General features: G+C 47.5%; 1 protein-coding gene across 1 annotated transcript in view; it reads right to left on the reverse strand.

Annotated features, from left to right (window-relative positions):
* Positions 1–19,844, reverse strand: part of LOC132888460 (uncharacterized) — a 180,585-nt gene that overhangs the window by 77,701 nt on the left and 83,040 nt on the right. Inside the window, exons 14-18 of the mRNA XM_060924506.1 lie at positions 19,571–19,744; positions 18,872–19,045; positions 18,268–18,441; positions 16,743–16,907; positions 16,472–16,645 (exon numbers count right to left, since the gene is read on the reverse strand). Of these exons, the coding sequence (XP_060780489.1) occupies positions 16,472–16,645; positions 16,743–16,907; positions 18,268–18,441; positions 18,872–19,045; positions 19,571–19,744 (861 nt within the window). The remainder of the gene's footprint in view (positions 1–16,471; positions 16,646–16,742; positions 16,908–18,267; positions 18,442–18,871; positions 19,046–19,570; positions 19,745–19,844) is intronic.

Genomic DNA, 19,844 nt, shown 5'->3' on the forward strand with positions numbered 1-19,844 from the left:
GTACTTGGACAGGCGGTCAGGCTGCAATCAGGTACTCCTGAAAGTGATTCGAGTGTTACTGCGGAATGGCCCTCACACCCTGGAGACATATGCCATTCTCGATGATGGTTCAGAGAGGACCATTCTACTCCCAGCAGCTGCCCACAGCCTTAAACTTGTCTTGGCCAGTCCTAAGGGTCCCATCTGCATCTCATCATTGCTGAGGAGTGTGCTCCCATCACCCAATCAAGCATCCAGCCAGAGCAGGTCATGATATATTTTTTACCATATTAACATGCCATTGTGTGTTATGCCTGATGTAAAGACTCTCGTCTCTGCGAGCCTACCACACAGATTTAATACTTGTCATTTTTAGGGCATACCTAACAACATGTTTTCTTTCTCCCCCCCCCCCCATCTGTCCCTCTGAGTTACATGTTGATCCTGGGATTGAGATGCTGGCCTCTTCTGCCCCTCGGACCTGCTTGATCCATCCTGGTGCCCTGTGTCTGGTCGGAGTTTTATCGCCCCACTCCTGTGAAGGACGGCCCCATGAGGACAGTTGAGGGTTATACCTGTTAAAACTGTTAATATTATAGTCAGGCTGTCTGTTGTTGCCCAAATGAGGATGGGTTCCCTTTTGAGTCTGGTTCCTCTCGAGGTTTCTTCCTCATGTCGTCTGAGGGAGTTTTTCCTTACCACCGTCGCCACAGGCTTGCTCATTGGGGATAGATTAGGGATAAAATTAGCTCATGTTTTAAGTCATTCAAATTCTGTAAAGCTGCTTTGCGACAAGGTTTATTGTTAAAAGCGCTGTACAAATAAACTTGATTTGATTTGATTTAAGCTCACAGGCCAGCCCGAGGACCTGGCCTTGAGGACAGTCCGCCAAGATCTCAGAGTCCTACATGGCACGACCGTTTCGTTCTCCATCTCGCCAGTGGACCAGCCAAAGCAGTCCTTCAAGATACAGCGGGCCTTTACAGCTGAGCAGTTGAGTCTGGCAAAGCATTCATACCCGGTGAAGGCTCTTCAACGAAAGCACAAGCACCTGAGAGGTATCCCGTTCAAGGCTCTAGATGGAGTGCACCCGCTGCTTCTAATTGGGTCCGACCACCCTCACCTCGTCACTCCAGTGGAACCAGTGCGCCTGGGACCACCCGGAACTCCAGCAGCAGTGAAGATGAGGTTAGGCTGGACACTACAAGGGCCAGTTCTGCAGAGGAAGCCACAGCCGTCTGAACAGAGCTGCATGCATCTGTCAACCTTCTCCCCCACTGCTGAGCTCCTGCATAGTGTCGAGAGATTGTGGCAGTTGGATGTTCTCCCCTACAGGAGTGAGAAGCTGGTCACCCGCTCCAGGCAGGATCAGGATGCTATCCACCTGTTGGAAGAGAAGACCACACGCATCGATGTAGATGGTATCCAACGATACGCTGCTCCACTCCTACGGGTGAAGAATATGCCACAGCTGCATGCACCCAAAGAGGCCGTGCTGGCTAACCTCCGCCGCACAGAAAGGCGCCTACTGAAAGACACAGAGCGTGCAGCGGCATACTGTGCAGAGATCGCCAAGCTGGAGACGGCCGGCTACGCAGTCAAGGTGCCAGAAGAGGACCTCAAGAGTGCAGCAGAATCGTGGTACGTCCCGCACCACATGGTGTCCCACAACGGCAAGAACAGGATTGTCTTTAACTGTTCATTCGTGTACAAGGGAGACAACCTGAACGAGCTGCTGCTGCCAGGGCCCACTCTAAGCTCCAGCCTAATTGGTATCCTACTGCGCTTCTGAGAGCATGCCGTTGCAGTCAGCAGCGATATCAAGGGCATGTTTCATCAGGTGAGGCTACTCCCCAAAGACAAGCCCTTGCTTCGCTTTCTGTGGCGCAACCTGGAAACAGAGAAACCACCGAACACCTATGTCTGGCAAGTCTTGCCCTTCGGCACAACATGTAGCCCCTGCTGTGCTATCTTCGCGCTGCAGAAGCACGTCCTTGACCACAGCCAGCAAGACGATGATGTTCGGGTGGCCATAGAGAGGTCATTCTATGTGGATAACTGCCTCCAGAGTATTGCCTCTGTGGACGAAGCTCAACAGTTCGTGGACAAGATCACCTCACTGCTGGCTTCTGGAGGATTCGAGCTACGTCAATGGGCTAGTAACGTCCCTGACTCGATCAGCCACTTGCCAAGGGAAGCCAGGTCGGAGAGCAGCGAGCTATGGCTCAATGAGTCCAGTGCCGACCCGCAGGAGCTAGCTCTAGAGCTCCGTTGGCTCTGCAACTCGGACACCTTGAGGTACAAGTACCGGATGCCAGACCATCCCATACCCACGATGCGGAACATTTACAGAGTCCTGGCCCGCTTGTATGATCCCTTGGGATTCATTGTCCCTTTCACAACATGAGCCAAAGTCCTAGTGCAGCACTTGTGGGACAAGCGAAGGGAGTGGGACGATCCCTCACTTCCGGAGGATGTGCTGCAACCCTGGCTGGCATGGGAAGAGGAGCTGCAGCATCTCTCAGAGATCTCCCTACCCCGTTGTTACATGAGCCGTGAGCTGGACATCTCAAACTGCCAGAGAGACCTGCATGTCTTTGCCGATGCGTCCGAAAGGGCCTACGGTTCTGTAGCCTACCTGAGAACAAAGAGTCCTGATGGCCGTGTGGAGGTGTCCTTCTTGTCTGCAAGATCGCGAGTAGCCCCAAAGAAACAGCTGTCGATGCCCAGGCTCGAGTTGTGTGCTGCACTGACAGCAGCTCAGTTGGCTTCACTTCTGCAGCGAGAGCTCACATTGCCCATCAATGAAGTTGTGCTATGGACCGATTCCACCACAGTCCTTACCTGGCTCCGTTCTGACTCCTGCCGCTACAAAGTGTTTGTGGGGACGCGGGTAGCCGAGATCCAGGACCTGACTGATGTCCATGTGTGGAGGTATGTGGACTCGGCCAATAACCCAGCTGATGACATCACGCGAGGCAAGACGCTGCTAGAGCTGAGCGGCAACAACAGATGGAGCGAAGGCCCAGGTTTCCTACAGCAGTCGGCTGACTTCTGGCCTACAACACCTGCCACAGCAGAGCTGGAAGACACTGCTGAGCTGCGGAAACCTACAGTCTGCTGCCTCAGCACAACTACTCAGAGCTCATCGCCTCCGGCCGCTCGGTTCTCCTCCTTCAAAGACATGGTCGAAACTGTTGTGCGATCCCGCCATGAGGCGGCCACTGACCAGGCCAATGTCTCGGCTGAGGACTACAGGGATGCGGAGCGAGAAGTCCTGAGACAAGCCCAGCAGGAGAGCTTCCCGGAGGAGTTCGACCTACTATGTGCTGGCAAGCCAGTGTCTATGACCAGTCGGCTACGTACTCTAGCCCCAGAGTACGATGACACCGTGTGTCTCATTCGGGTCGGAGGGAGGCTTCGCTGCAGTGACCAGCTGGACCTGGATGCCATCCACCCAGTGGTCCTCGACCCCCAGCATGAAGTCACCCGCCTCATCATTCAAGACACAGACAGGAGACTGCACCACCCTGGATCAGAGCGCTTGTATTTGCGACGCAGCTCTGCAAACTGGATCCTACAAGGCCGTGAAGCTGTCAAGCGTCATCAGCATGCCTGCACAGATTGCCAGCAGTGGAGAGCTACGCCCTCTGTGCCCAAAATGGCGGACCTCCCACCAGCAAGGCTGCGACTGATGAAGCCCCCATTCTTCTCGACGGGAATGGACTGCTTTGGCCCCTTTACAGTGAAGGTGGGCCGCCGTCATGAAAAGAGGTGGGGCATCCTGTTTAAGTGCCTCACAACCCAGGCAGTACACCTGGACATCCTGTCCAGCCTCGACACAGACTCCTTCCTAATGGCCCTCCGCAGGTTCATTGCACGGAGAGGCAAGCCTGCCGAACTCCTATTGGATCAGGGGACAAACTTCCGTGGTGGGGATAGAGAGCTGCAAGAAGCCTTCAGAGCCATGCATGCCACTCTTCAAGATCACCTGATGAATTACCAGATCCAGTTCCTGTTCAATCCTCCCAGCGCTCCACATTTCGGAGGTGTTTGGGAGTGGGAAGTGAGATCCGTCAAGGCAGCACTATACTCCACTATTCAGCTTCAGCCTGTCCCTGAAGAGGTTCTTAGGACAGTGCTGATAGAAGTGGAGGGGGTATTGAATTCGAAGCCTCTAGGCTATGTTTCCACAGACGTAGCTGATGTGGACCCCGTGACACCCAATCTGCTCCTCATGGGGCGGCTGGATCCCTCACTCCCCCAAGCAGTCTACACAGAGTCTGATCTGCTCAGCCGCCGCCGCTGGAAGCATGCTCTGGTGTTAGCAGATCAGTTCTGGACCCACTTCATCCAGCGTTACCTCCCGTCACTGCAGACCAGGTCCAAGTGGCACAAGGACCCGCTGCAGCCAGGAACTGTTGTGATGGTGGTGGACCCCCAACTGCCAAGGGCCCTGTGGCCTGTGGGTCATGTCACCAGCGTCATCCCAGGCATAGACGGACGAGTCCGCACTGCTGTCATCCAGGTGAAGGAGAAGACCTACACCAGGCCCGTGGCACGCCTCATCGCCCTCCCTGACCTTCAGGACATGGACCCTGTCAGCCCTTCCGCAAGTGACAAATTTGATGGGACAAATTTGGGGGCGGCTGTTACAAAGGGCTGACCTGTGCCAGAGTACCTATTCTATTATTATTATTATTATTATTATTAGCCAATCAGAGAGTGCCTTCTCCCGCACAGGCATGTGAAGGACGCCTGCCACTTTAATATTCCAGAAAAAGTTCGGGGTGAGGTCGCCATTTTAGATTGATGAGTCAGCAGTGTTTCTAGGTTTACTTAGTGCCTTGATTTATGCCAGTGGTTTCTTGTGTGCGTTCAGAAATGTAAGTACACTTACTTACTTTGCTGTTTATAAAACAGATATTCTGTTTAAACATGGCTTCATATAATTCGCGGAGGTAAATTTCTACCGCGGAATTTAGCGCGAGTTAACTGCGAGGTTATAGTCTTTAATGTTTTATCTAACGTCTTGATATTGTGTATATTCATGCTTATGCTGTTGATATATGTGTAAAACGGACTTTCGTAGTAATTATTTGGTAGATTATGGGGGGGGAACAGTACCGTTTTGACTTACTGTGTTTATAACTTGTAGTAGAGCATTTTGTGTTTAGCTCACTGTAGGTCAGGCTATTCATATTTCTCTGTAAAGCTATGGATGCTAATTTCTTATGTCATTATGCTTAGGAGTAATTGTTTTCCTCTATGTCATTTCTATTTCCCTTTCAGAACGACCACACACACACACACACACACACACACACACACACACACACACACACACCACAAACTAATTAATATGTCATTATTGAGTTCTTATTAATAAATCCCCAAGAACCTTATCTTCCACATCTTCAATTGTGCATTCTTACCGATGCCCCTCAGTGGCCACAACTTTCCGCAAAGAACATATCATTCACCAAAACATGCAGGTTTGGTCAAAGGTCCCATGGCATGAAATTTTCACTTTCTGAGGTTTTTTAACGTTAAAATGAGTTCCTCTGACCTTCTTAAGTCACCCCAGTGGCTAGAAATTTCATAATGTGTAAACCAAACTATGCCCAACATTTGAGAATGGCGTGTCAAAACGGCGCGTTGATGATAAGCTCTTCCCTTTACTACGTCAGCAAGGGAGATGATCCCCACGCCCCCCCGCTAGATTCCCACCCACTGTATGGATTGCCCGCCCAGTTGTAGTGAGGAGACCATAGAGGACACAACAACATGGCATCACCGAAGTGAGCAAAACATGGAAATTGCGCTGTACATGGATGTGACAACACAGAAGAGAGTCTGTTTTTACTGCCGATGGGAGAGCCCCTGAAGACGCAGTGGCTTAATTTTATTTACTTCAATAATATGCCGTCGAGTCTACCTAAGACGGTGTATGTTTGTCGGAAGCATTTTCCTGAGGAATGTTTCCACAACTTGGGACAGTACAGGGCAGGTTTTGCACATCCACTGTCACTGAAGCCTGGGTCCGTACCAAGCATCCCTGCCGCATCAGCCACAAACACCGAACAAGTAAGTGTATAACTGTTAAGTCGTTTTGCCGTGTTTTAAAATCGGTGCGTTTGCAATGGCTACATTAGCTGTGCAGCTAACCGCTTCCTGCAGTTAGCCAGGTACTCTGTGCTACCTCTGTTATAATAGCCAATCAAAACAGTTTTTACAAAGACACCCACATTCTTTTTTTTAAGTCACTCGTTCATTTTATTTGTTTGTTCAGTAAAAACCCAAACATTTGTTGAATTTATTTTATTTCCTCGCGTCGCACCTTAATGACGTCAGCGCGTGGTATTTTTCCCTGATTCTGGGCCGGGGTGTCGTGAGTGGCAGAGCAGCTCCATCGCTGCGATCCATTGAAAGTCAGCCCTAGATCCAATCTTTTGTCGGGAGCTGAGGTCGCGCGGGCGGCCCTCCAGCGGCACCGGCCGCCCGTGGAGGCAGCGGTTCTCCCAGGGGTGAGTTGGGGGGAGGAAACGGCAAAGTCCCCACTCCTCCATGGTAAAACTGCTCAGTTTTACCATGGGCCTCAGGCTGAAAAAAAACCGACAAAGTCCCAGTTTTACCATGGGCTCGAGTTGTACCATTTTTTTAGACAGGGCGGACGGACCAGGGCATTCGCCCGCCTGGCCGTGCCCGACGAGGAGCGCTCTCGGCCAGCTTGGGAGGCAGACGGCAGCCCCTCCCCCCATGGCACGCCCCCACCCTCTACACTTCTCCGCCTCCATGCTTCTCATTAGCAAAATGACGCACTGGAAAAAGCGCTGAAATGGGGTTTTCTTCTAGGAGGCTATATCTACGTTCCGAGGGTTCATTTCGAGAAAGGCTGCGGATATAACATCCGGAAGCCTCCACGATCCTGTTTAAAGCATCAACAAAGCACCATGCCATGGGTCCTTTAACTGGTGACTCTAAATTGACCGTAGGTGTGAATGTGAGTGTGAATGGTTGTCTGTGTCGATGTGTCAGCCCTGTGATGACCTGGCGACTTGTCCAGGGTGAACCCCGCCTTTCGCCCGTAGTCAGCTGGGATAGGCTCCAGCTCGCCTGCGACCCTGTAGAATAGGATAAAGCGGCTACAGATAATGAGATGAGATTAGCCTCTTTTAAAACTGTTCAAAATAACGACAATTTTTAAACTAAGTTTTCACCGTCTGTTCAGTATTAGTGCTGACAGATGTTTACAGCTGTTTACTAGTGCTGAGCCAGTGTGTGTTACTGTCAGAAAACTTGTGTTGAATTACAGTATGATTCTCTTTAATGTACCGTTCTATCAAACTGTGCTACCTATCGAGATGTGCTACCCTGCGTCTTTGCGCAGGCCCATTTTTTTTAGCTCCGTTTCCACGCCCATTTCATGCTACCTTGCAGGAGTGACTTTGCTGGAATCTGAAATGTATATTTCAGAATATGAGAATAGAGTATCAAAACATGCTCCCCATGCTCTGACAGCGCCCTTGGAGGGACTGGAGGTGTAAAATAGAATGTGTATCTACTGGGAGCATTATTTGATGGAGAATATTGGTAGATCAAAATGTGCTACTTTAAAAATGTCAATCAAAACATGCAAGCCAAGCTCGGACAGTACACGTGACCTGGTTTGTTAAGTAAATAAATATGTAATGTAACTTGTTGTGAGTTATATCTTTAGGAGATATACAAAAATCATACCGATAATCAACGGGAGCAGTTTTTGACAAAGTAGCATAAATCGATGAACTCTGCTGTCGATTAGTGCTACGGTAGCATTTTTCAGTAGAACACCACAAATCATCAGAACACCGTCCATTACAGGGCTCCATGCACACACACTTTTACACACTCATTCACTGTCTGTGCAATACTTTTATAATGTGCAATACCTCACTCCATAATGTGAAATGCAACACATTCACCTCAGGACTGTGCACCTCACCTTACCTTGCAATACTTCATAATGTGTGCTCCAGGACCGTGACGTCGCCCGGTACGACGCAGCCGGGGCCGCACCCTGGAGCCAGGCCCGGGGTTGGGGCTCGTATGCGAGCGCTTGGTGGCCGGGCCTTTGCCCATGGGGCCCGGCCGGGCTCAGCCCAAAGAGGTGATGTGGGCCCGACCTCCTGTGGGTTCACCACCCACAGAGGTAGCAGTAGGGGTTTGGTGCAGTGTGGATTGGGTGGCAGTCGAAGGCAGGGGCCTCGACGACCTGATCCCCGGACACAGCGGCTGGCTGTTGGGACATGGACTGTCACTTCGCTGGGGGGGAAAGAGCCTGAGCTTGTGCGGGAGGTTGAGAGGTACCGGCTAGAGATAGTCGGGCTCACCTCCACGCACAGCTTGGGCTCTGGAACCCAGCTCGGGCTCTGGAACCCAGCTCCTCGAGAGGGGCTGGACTTTCCACTTCTCTGGAGTCGCCCGTGGTGAGCGGTGGCGGGCTGGTGTGGGCTTGCTTATAGCTAACCAGCTCAGCCGCCATGTGTTGGAGTTTACCCCAGTGAACGAGAGGGTCGCCTCTCTGTGCCTTCGGATTGGGGAGAGGGCTCTTGCTGTTGTTTGTGCCTACGGGCCAAATAGCAGTATAGAGTATCCGGCCTTCTTGGAGTCCCTGGGAGAGGTACTGAGGGGTGCTCAGACTGGGGACTCCATTGTGCTACTGGGGGACTTCAATGCTCACGTGGGTGATGACAGTGACACCTGGAGGGGCGTGGTTGGGAGGAACGGCCTCCCTGATCTGAACCCGAGTGGTGTTTTGTTATTGGACTTCTGTGCTAGTCACGGTTTGTCCATAACGAACACCATGTTCGAGCATAGGGGTGTCCATAAGTGCACGTGGCACCAGGACACCTTAGGTCGGAGGTCGATGATCGACTTTGTAGTCGTTTCATCTGATCTCCGGCCCTGTGTCTTGGACACTCGGGTGAAGAGAGGGGCTGAGCTGTCAACTGATCACCACCTGGTGGTGAGTTGGATCCGCTGGCGGAGGAGGAAGCTGGACAGACCTGGCAGGCCCAAACGTATGGTGAGGGTCTGCTGGGAACATCTGGCCGAGCACTCTGTTGGGGAGGTCTTTAACTCCCACCTCCGGGAGAGCTTTTCCCAGCTTCCGAGGGAGGCGGTGGACATTGAGTCTGAGTGGACCATGTTCTCTACCTCCATTGTGGACGCAGCTGTTCGGAGCTGTGGCCGCAAGGTCTCCGGTGCCTGTCGTAGCGTCAATCCCCGAACCCGGTGGTGGACACCAGAAGTAAGGGATGCCGTCAAGCTGAAGAAGGAGTCCTATCGGGCCATGTTGACCTCTGGGACTCCTGAGGCAGCCGACGGGTATCGGCAGGCCGGGCGTGCTGCAGCTCGGGCAGTTGCGGAGGCAAAAACTCGGAACTGGGAGGAGTTCGGGGAGGCCATGGAGAAGGACTATCGATCGGCCTCGAAGAAATTCTGGCAAACTGTCCGGCGCCTCAGGAGGGGGAAGCAGTACTCTGCCAATGCTGTTTACAGTGCGGGTGGGGAGCTGTTGACCTCGACTGGGGACATTGTCGGGCGGTGGAAGGAATACTTTGAGGATCTCCTCAATCCCACCGTCATGTCTTCCACTGAGGAGACTGAGGCTGATGACTCAGAGGTGGACTCGTCCATTACCCAAGCCGAAGTCACTGAGGTGGTTTGCAAGCTCCTCGGTGGCAAGGCACCGGGGGTGGATGAGATCCGCCCTGAGTATCTCAAGTCTCTGGATGTTGTGGGGCTGTCTTGGTTGACACGCCTCTGCAACATCGCGTGGCGGTCGGGGACAGTGCCTCTGGAGTGGCAGACTGGGGTGGCGGTCCCTCTTTTTAAGAAAGGGGACCGGAGAGTGTGCTCCAATTATAGGGGAATCACACTTCTCAGCCTCCCAGGGAAAGTTTACTCCAGGGTACTGGAGAGGAGAATTCGACCAATAGTCGAACCTCGGATCCAGGAGGAACAATGCGGTTTTCGTCCTGGTCGCGGAACACTGGACCAGCTCTATACCCTTCATAGGGTGCTCGAGGGTTCATGGGAGTTTGCCCAACCAGTCCACATGTGCTTTGTGGATCTGGAGAAGGCATTCGACCGTGTCCCCCGTGGTATTCTGTGGGGGGTGCTTCGGGAGTATGGGGTTCGGGGCTCTTTGCTAAGGGCTGTCCGGTCCCTGTACGAATGGAGCAGGAGTCTGGTTCGCATTGCCGGCAGTAAGTCAGACCTGTTCCCAGTGCATGTTGGACTCCGGCAGGGCTGCCCTTTGTCACCGGTTCTGTTCATAATTTTTATGGACAGAATTTCTAGGCGCAGCCAGGGGCCGGAAGGAATCCTGTTTGGGAACCACAGGATTTCATCTCTGCTTTTTGCGGATGATGTTGTCCTGTTGGCTTCTTCAAACCAGGGCCTTCAGCATGCACTGGGGCGGTTTGCAGCCGAGTGTGAAGCGGCTGGGATGAGAATCAGCACCTCCAAGTCCGAGGCCATGGTTCTCGACCGGAAAAGGGTGGCTTGCACTCTCCAGGTTGGTGGAGAAGTCCTGCCTCAAGTGGAGGAGTTTAAGTATCTCGGGATCTTGTTCACGAGTGAGGGAAGGATGGAGCGTGAGATCGACAGGCGGATCGGTGCAGCCTCCCCAGTGAAGCGGTCGCTTTACCGGTCCGTCGTGGTGAAGGAGCTGAGCCAAAAGGCAAAGCTCTCAATTTACCGGTCAATCTACGTTCCGACTCTCACCTATGGTCATGAGCTTTGGGTAATGACCGAAAGAACAAGATGGCGGATACAAGCGGCTGAAATGAGTTTCCTTCGCAGGGTGGCTGGGCGCTCCCTTAGGGTGAGAAGCACAGTCACTCGGGAGGAGCTTGGAGTAGAGCCGCTGCTCCTCCACATCGAGAGGAACCAGCTGAGGTGGCTCGGGCATCTTTTTTGGATGCCTCCTGGACGCCTCCCTGGGGAGGTGTTCCAGGCATGTTCCCCCGGGAGGAGGCCCCGGGGAAGACCCAGGACACGCTGGAGGGACTATGTCTCTCGGCTGGCCTGGGAACGCCTCGGTGTTCTTCCCGAGGAGCTGGCCGAGGTGTCTGGGGAAAGGGAAGTTTGGGCTTCCATGCTTAGACTGCTGCCTCCGCGACCCGGTCCCGGATAAGCGGAAGAAGACAAGACGAGACGTGTAATATTTTATTTTATAATGTGACTCTCTCGTTCTAAATTGACCGTAGGTGTGAATGTGAGTGTGAATGGTTGTCTGTGGCATCTATGACGTTGAATGGCATCTATGACGTTGAATTCTCATTAAAACAATAACTTGCATAACATAATATATGCCCAAGATTGTATTTACATTCATAACTATCCTGTAACTTATTTGAGTGATGTCTGACGAACTTGCAGTTCGCTACGAGAATCACCTTTGCTGCCAGGCTGTAACCAGCGTTGCCAGATGCTGCTGACGTTTTCCAGCCAAAATATGTTCAAAACCCGCCAAAATGCACTTAAAACCGCCCAATCTGGCAACACTGGCTGTAACCTTTCTTATTTCAATGGGCTTTATGGACTGGCAGCCGGGTATCCGTTGCAGTCTATGAGACGGCTCTGAACAGCCAATTTCGGCTAGTTGTTATTGGTTAAAATCGACAAAATCGTCACTTCCAGGGAAGCCGGGCTTCTCTGGGACTAACGAGACAGTGGGGGGGCAAGAAGCCGGGCTGATGAAGGATTATTGGAGGTAGTGTTTGAAAGACATGAGGAGGGCGGGCTCTGTACTTCGGCGTCGGCGAGGAACACGGAAGCATGATCAGTCCCTAGCGGATGTCGAGAAAGTGTAGTCGTGTGCCAAAGTGCTGTCCGAATTTCTTTTCATGTAAACATTTCTTCTCATTGATGTCTCTGTACATTACTCTGTAAATAAATGTAAATATTACTCATTGTGCTCCGTTAACTTTCATCCATTCTATCAGTTTGATCATTCGTGAATTCACTCGTTTATTTCATTTGTAGTTCAATCTGGTTGTAGGCTAGCTTGAGCCTTATTGGGATCTGCAGTGCTAGCTGCTAACAGAAATTGGTGAAGTCTCTGGAAAGCACAACCAGCTGGTATGACAGGGTCACAGACCATTTTCTGGAAAAGGAGCGGAGGGCAGAATTTGTGTATAAATAGTGTGCATCATATAATGTTCATGAATCTGAAGTGTGTATATTGTTCAGTAATGTTAAGAGAATGGTGGGCTCTGTGTTATAGGTTATACCTGGGTATAATATTCAAGGTTCTGTGTGTTGCATAGCCTACCTGGTTATGAATTTCCAGACTGTGTTGCAGAAGATGTTCAAGGATGTGTTGCACAGCTGGGTGTTGTGTTAAAGACTCTGTGTTGCATATCAGGGTATGATGTTCAAGGCTCTTCGTTGAATAGCCAGTGATTTTTGGATGTTTGATATTTTTGATTAAGGATATGAGGCACTAGCCTGGCAAGCCAGACTATAACATGAAATGTACAAGCAAAAATACTTTCTGCCACTAGGTAGGGTTGTCTAGTTCACTATGCTAATGGGGCACACCTTTCTATGCTTTGATATCCAGCCTACAGGTTTTACGATGAATGCGTAAAATGGGCTTCCCCTGTTTTAAAAACCAGCAGCTGCCACTGCTATACACCTATGTAGATATTGCACCAAAAACCAGACATTTGCAGCTAGAATAGTCATTTACCACATTAGCAATGTATAGAGTGTATTTCTGATTAGTTTAAAGTGATCTTCATTGAAAAGAACAGTGCTTTTCTTTCAAAAATAAGGACATTTCAAAGTGACCCCAAACTTTTGAACGGTAGTGTATGACATATCTGAAAGTTAACAACGCCAATCACTAGACTGATAATTCAGTGTATTTTTGTGAGCTGCTGTGACTTTTTTTTTTTTTATTTGTAAGATAGAAGTGTAACGGATGGCAGGGGCGTCACTAGGAATTACGCTTTACAGGGGCACTGCACAATGCACCTTAACGTTCCTGTCCCCAACCTATGCAAAGTGGATAATTCTCATGCTCTCGTGGATGAAGTTATGCGAGGAATAGGTCAACGAGACGGAAAACACATCCCAGTCCCCAAAAAATTTATTGTTGGCATTTGGGCTTTTAATGCATGCTGATGCTAAACGTGTCACCTCAACTCTCACGATTCACGAACTTAGCTGGTTAGTTATGACTGACTAGCACATAGCCTACAACCTTAATCTGACCTCTCTCACCCTCCTCGTCATCTGTCACTGTTTCCCTGCCCCCGTCTCTGCTTCGTGAGAAGAATTGTCTGATATCCATCTGGAAAAGTCATTTAATATCGTTTAATTCAATGTAGTTTAATGGGTTTGTTAGAATATGGTTTGCTTAGTTTTGTTGCAAAAACTTCGCGCTACCTTAACTCATCCAGAGCCCGTTCTCTGACTCATCCAAAGAGTAGACTCATCTCTCCAGTAGGCTAAATGGACTCATGGCACGCCGCATGCACGCTATGTTTACAGTGAGAATCTCCCAGACCAATCAGAAAATTAGTTAGAAAGAAGAGGCGATAGAAGTTTGAAACACACTCTGTCCTACAACTTACAGTAGATAAATGATCTGCCAAAGAAACTAGTTTGTTACGAAAATCTTTCAACATTTTCTTACTGGGGCACAGCTGATTTTTACTGGGGCACGTACCCCAGTAAAAAAGGCCTAGTGACACCCCTGAAGGATGGAATGATGAAGTAAATGAAAATAAAATGTAAATATTATTTTGGGTAATATTAGCCTCTTTTAAAACTGTTAAAAATAGCGACAGTTTTTAAACTAAGTTTTCACCGTCTGTTCAGTATTAGTGCTGACAGATGTTTACAGCTGTTTACATCTGTTTACTAGTGCTGAGCCAGTGTGTGTTACTGTCAGAAAACTTGTGTTGAATTACAGTATGATTCTCTTTAATGTACCGTTGTTCTATCAAACTGTGCTACCTATCGAGATGTGCTACCCTGCGTCTTTGCGCAGGCCCATTTTTTTTAGCTCCGTTTCCACACCCATCATTTCATGCTACCTTGCAGGAGTGACTTTGCTGGAATCTGAAATGTATATTTCAGAATATGAGAATAGAGTATCAAAACATGCTCCCCATGCTCTGACAGCGCCCTTGGAGGGACTGGAGGTGTAAAATAGAATGCGTATCTACTGGGAGCATTATTTGATGAAGAATATTGGTAGATCAAAATGTGCTATTTTAAAAATGTCAGTCAAAACATGCAAGCCAAGCTCGGACAGTACACATGACTTGGTTTGTAAAGTAAATAAATATGTAACGTAACTTGTTGTGAGTTATATCTTTAGGAGATATACAAAAATCATACCGATAATCAACGGGAGCAGTTTTTGACAAAGTAGCATAAATCGATGGACTCTGCTGTCGATTAGCGCTACGTTAGCATTTTTCAGTAGAACACCACAAATCATCAGAACACCGTCCATTGCAGGGCTCCATGCACACACACACTTTTACACACTCATTCACACCTAAAGGGCAGTTTATCTTCACCAGTCCCCCCACTAGCAGGCGCCCTTGTTCTGCATTATTATTAAACTTAGTGTGTTTCATCACTGAGTTACTCACTGCAGTGTCTCCAGTTTACACTCGTGTTTCTTCAGTAGATCACAGAGCTTCTCCACTCCTGAGTCTCCCAGTTTACACTCACTCAGATCCAGCTCTCTGATGTGTGATGGATTTGTACAGAGAGCTGAAGCCAAAGCAGTGCAGGATTTCTCACTGACGCTGCTCCTCAGTCTGCAGAGGGAGACAGAGAAAAGATATTTAGTCCTTTATTAGAGTGAACTCAACACTGTTACAGTATTAAGGTCAATAACTAAAGAATAAACCACTGTGTGTGTGTGTGTGTGTGTGTGTGTGTGTGTGTGTGTGTGTGTGTGTGTGTGTGTGTGTGTGTGTGAGTGTGTGTGTGTGTGTGTGTGAGAGACAGAGAGAGAGAGAGAGACAGGGTGGTGTGATGAAGTGGAGTTACTGTTCTCACACTGAAGTTGATTATTTTTCAATAACAGCACATCTTGGAGTGTTATTCTTCTCATACCACAGCAATTTGCCAAAAAAAAAAAATTTGTAGTTTCATTAAATGTTGCGGAACATCAATGAAAGAAGTTAGTTAGCCAATATTATTATTATTATTATTATTATTATTATTCTACATGCACACTCTTCTAGTTTTCCAATGTCGGTTCCTGTGGTTTTCTCTTGTAAACAGAGGGGAAGCGTCAGGGCCTTCCAGGCGTTCAGAGAAGCCCAAACATATCAGCATTTCAAATGTTATATTTCATTTCTTTCATTCTTTAATTGCTTTTTAATTGCATTCTTGAAGGCCAACGCGAATTTAACCATGAATCGGCGCCGTCAGCGCAGCAGTGAAGTCACCTTCCAGCCGGTGTAGCGTTCATCAGTAGTGTTAGCGAAAGCTAATAAAGCAGTCAGTGCTATCGAGAGCAAGTAGCACAGGCTAACGACCGAGAAACTAAGATTTCTGTCTCCAGACTCTTCTTCCACACTGCACGCTCACTACAGTATTTTTCACTCAGACTTAAGGATTTATTCCCCTGTGGAATTTACTGAGTTAAAATCAACATCGACAGCTTCACACAACAGAGCGACCTGGCAGCCTGACGCTAATCCCTTACAGAATCCTTTACCCTGTTGCTGTTTTGGTGTCTGAAGTCCCAGCTCTAATAGTAACGGTTCACCACTGCTTGTAAACATGCGTGAAGAATATCTAATGAAGTTTTGGGAGCCTTTCAGGTGTTCAACATGTCTTTAGTTTCAGTTTATTTATTTATTTAGTGCTTAATTATAGCACAGCTAATCCTAGCACTGGATTAGCCGAATCTTTCTCTTTCCCAGCGAACGAAGAAATGGTTCTGTGCAGCAGAAACCTCCCTCATTGGATATTCGCATCAGCTCTGATGTGTGACGTCACATTGTCTTGACAAATGAAATAGTAGTCTGTTAAATTCATGTGATTCACATTTAGTGGTTACAACTGACCTGTTTATTCTTATTTTTTCTGAAAAATAATGTAAATATATAAAATCTGTAAAATGTTTAAAATAATTGAGTCAGTTGTGTATAATTAGGAGTTGAGGTGAAATGCGGCTGTAGTGCTGTGGCCTACTATAAAAGCCGTGTGACATAATTAGTGAATATCTACAAAACTGAGCTGTAAGAAATGGAATATTTAAGCCTGGGCTTCAATGAAAACAGCGTTTTCTCGAAGAGGCAGGGACTCGGCAGGTTGTAAGGTGAGTACAATTCACTGTCAGCGGCTTTCCAATCAGCACAGGCACAGTCCGCATGGATACAGTCCCTTCTGGCTGTAAAAAACAGCAACTGAGTGAAAACAGAAAATAGAGATCGATGTGTTTATAGTTGTTTCTTACGTAAGTTTCTGCAGTCTGTAATGTGGATCCTGCAGCAGAGGCGAGAGCTGATCCACTCTGACGTCTTCTGATGTTATGTAGCTCAGATCCAGCTCCGTGTGCAGTAAGGGGTTTTTACTGAACATTCGAGTAAGAAGGTTGTAGGCTTCCTCGGCTTCAGCACTTTTCAACAACCTGTAGGGATTTGAAGAGAGAGGTTCTTTTCACAGTATTTATTTATTTATTTGTTTGTTTGTTTATTTAATATGATGTTTGCTTCTAGAAGAATCACCTGAGTGTCAGTTTGTTAGTTTTGCAGTCAGTAAGTTGTTGGACTCCTGATGCTCCAGGGTCGTTCCCTCTGAGATCCAGCTCTCTCAGGTGTGATGATGGGTTTAGTCTCAGAGCTTCAGCCAGAGCAGTGTATCCTTCCTCTGTTATACTGCAGTCTGAAAGTCTACACAAAAACACACAACACTCTGATTTTATGTCCAAAATAAATTAATGAAGATGTGATATTGTATACAAATTGAGAATTTCATCTTTTTTCTTGTTAATTTATTAACTCTAGATTGTCAATTCAATTTCAATTCAATTAAATTCAAAACACTATTTGTCCCCGCAGGGCAATTAAAAGAGCATCAAGAGCAGCATTAGGGCAGTCGAACATCAGACAACATAAAAACATAAAAACACAAATTAGAATCCTCTACAGCTGTCAGTTCTGTGTGCATTCAGTCTGACGAGGGGCTGGACAATGATGTTGGGACAGGGAAGGGTCAGTGTTCAGGAGTCGGACCGCTGTGGGAACAAAGGTGGACCTCCTCCTTTGTGTCCTGCAGCGTGGACAGCGCAGCCTGCGTCCTGATGGAAGCCACTCCAACACTGAGTGTAGTGTGTGTGAGGGGTCATGTAGGATCCTGTGGGCGGTGCGGATGGTTTGCTGGTCACAAAAAGCAGACAGAGCTCGAACAGGGAGTCCAATGATTTTAGAACAGACTTTGGTGATAGTGAGTAGTCTTGACCGGTCTTGTAGGCTGATGGAGTGAAACCATGAGATGAATGAAAATGTTAATACACTCTCAATGAAAGAGTGGTAGAAAGTCAGGAGAATGTCTTTATTCATTCCAAATGATCTCAGCTTCCTCAGCAAATATTGTCTCTGGTGGCACTTCTTGAGGATCTCCTCAGTGTTGGAGGAAAACCTCAGAAGACTGTCAAATACTGTGCCCAAATACTTATATTCCTCCACCAGCTCCACCGGCTCCCCCCGGATGGTGGTCGTGTGAGCCTCTGCCAGTTGTCTCTGCTTGATGGAGAATGTCACAATCAACTCTTTGGTCTTATTAGAGTTCAACTGGAGACCGGCTCCCTCACACCAGGAGATGAAGTCCTGAAGTACAGAGCCATGGTGTGGGTTAGAGGCGGAAAGCAGAGAGAGCAGGACTGTGTCGTCCGCAAATTTCACCAGATGACAGACAGTCTGGCTGAGTGGACCTGCAATCATCGGTGTAGAGGATGTAAAGCAGGAGCGATAGGACACAGCCCTGTGGGGAGCCAGTGGAGGTGTGGAGGATGTCAGAGTAGGATCCGTTAACAAACACCCTCTGTGGCCGGTTGGTAAGGAAGTCAATAAGTCCATTAAGTCAATGTCACTTAATGGATTGTGTACAAATTACTGGGTTGTCATTAAAAACTGATATTATAATAATTCAGTGCTTGACTGAGCACGACTTCAAAAGTAAAAGAAATAGTGTTGAAGGATAAAAGCATTTCATGACACTTTGTCATGTTTTTAAGAAATGACATTGACATACTTGAGTGTTTCCAGGAGGCAGTGTGAATTCTGTAGGAGGTTTGAGATCTGCTTTATTCCTGAGTCTCCTGCTTTATTCCCGCTCAGATCCAGCTCTCTGAGCTGTGAGGGATTTTCTTCCAGAGCTGCAGCCAAAGCAGCACAGCCTTCAGCTGCTACACTGCAGTTACACAGTCTGCAGAAGGAAAGAAGGAGCACAATGAACAGATCGCATCTCATTTGTTCAATAAGAACGCAATATTTTCATTCTTTTCTTTAACAGTTACCTTAGAATTACAGCAATTAGACGTTTACATTGGAATAGAACTTTTACACAATTAAACACCTTTTAGTTAAATATAATAAAACTAATAATCTATTTTTTAATCAAAACATGCTGTTTAATTATATTGTGTTCTAGTTTAGTTATTTTTTTCCTGATCTCTTTGCCAGACTTGGACACAGAGAATATGGAGACTCAGAAATGTATTAACAGCATTAAAGTCTGTAGAACATGTACTGCTTTTTTAATGACACATAATTCTGCAGTCGTTTAAACTCAGAGATTAAAATACTGAATTGATGCTTCACTGAAGGATTAGACATCATTTCAGATGTTCCTTCACCTCAGTGTTCTGAGTGGAGACTGTGGATTCTTCAGTCCAGCAGAAAGCTGAGTGACTCCTGGATCCTGCAGACTGTTGTTGCTCAGGTCCAGCTCTCTCACACTGCAGGACTTTAATTTGAGAACGCTGGCTAAAGCTGAACAGCTCTCCCCAGTCAGATTACTTTTATTCAGCCTAGATATGAAATATGATGTAGACAGAGCTTTATGCTCAATCTTAATACTTCATTGTGCAGATATTATGGAAAACACAAGTCATTTTATTTTCATGTGCACTGAAGTCCATATTCTGGGTTCATCGGGTCATAAGGGGTTATTAGAGTTTATTTTTAACATCATTCTATTCATTTATTCCTCTTTTAATTTGTCTTGTCTGTTATGTCTCAGTGGTTAAATCAAGTGATTTATTTGAAAAGGTCAAACGTGTTGATCATTTCTACTCTTCTGTTCCTTTCTAGTTTCAGGAGCTTAACACTTTCCAGTGATGGAACAGAACCCAGGTGTTTCTAGAAGGACTATGAGGTTTCTTTGGAGAAACACAGGATATTATGTTATGTCAGCACTTATAGAAAACAAAAAACAAATCTATAATTAAAAATACATTTGTGCATACTTGGGTCATCCTTAATGGCAGGTCCCACTAGAAAACATTCTGTGAGTAAAACTCAGCTGACAGTGATGCATAAATAAAAATACTTACCGAATTTTCTGAAATTTACAGTGAGAGTCTTCCAGTAGAGCTGAGAGCTTCTTCACCCCTGAGTCTCCTGGTTCCTTCATGCTCAGATCCAGCTCTTTTAGGAGTAAAGGGTTTTCATCTAAAACTGAATTTAGCCAAGTACAGGCCTCTTGTGCAGCAGGACGTTTCAACAAACTGCAAAAAGTAAAATGTTTTTGTACTTGGTGTTTCCAGAATAATAGACCCACATTAACCAGAACAGTGTGGCTGCTTTTGCTTATTTCCTGATGACTTC

Source organism: Neoarius graeffei, chromosome 6 (assembly GCF_027579695.1).
Source record: "Neoarius graeffei isolate fNeoGra1 chromosome 6, fNeoGra1.pri, whole genome shotgun sequence".
Lineage (NCBI taxonomy): Eukaryota > Metazoa > Chordata > Actinopteri > Siluriformes > Ariidae > Neoarius > Neoarius graeffei.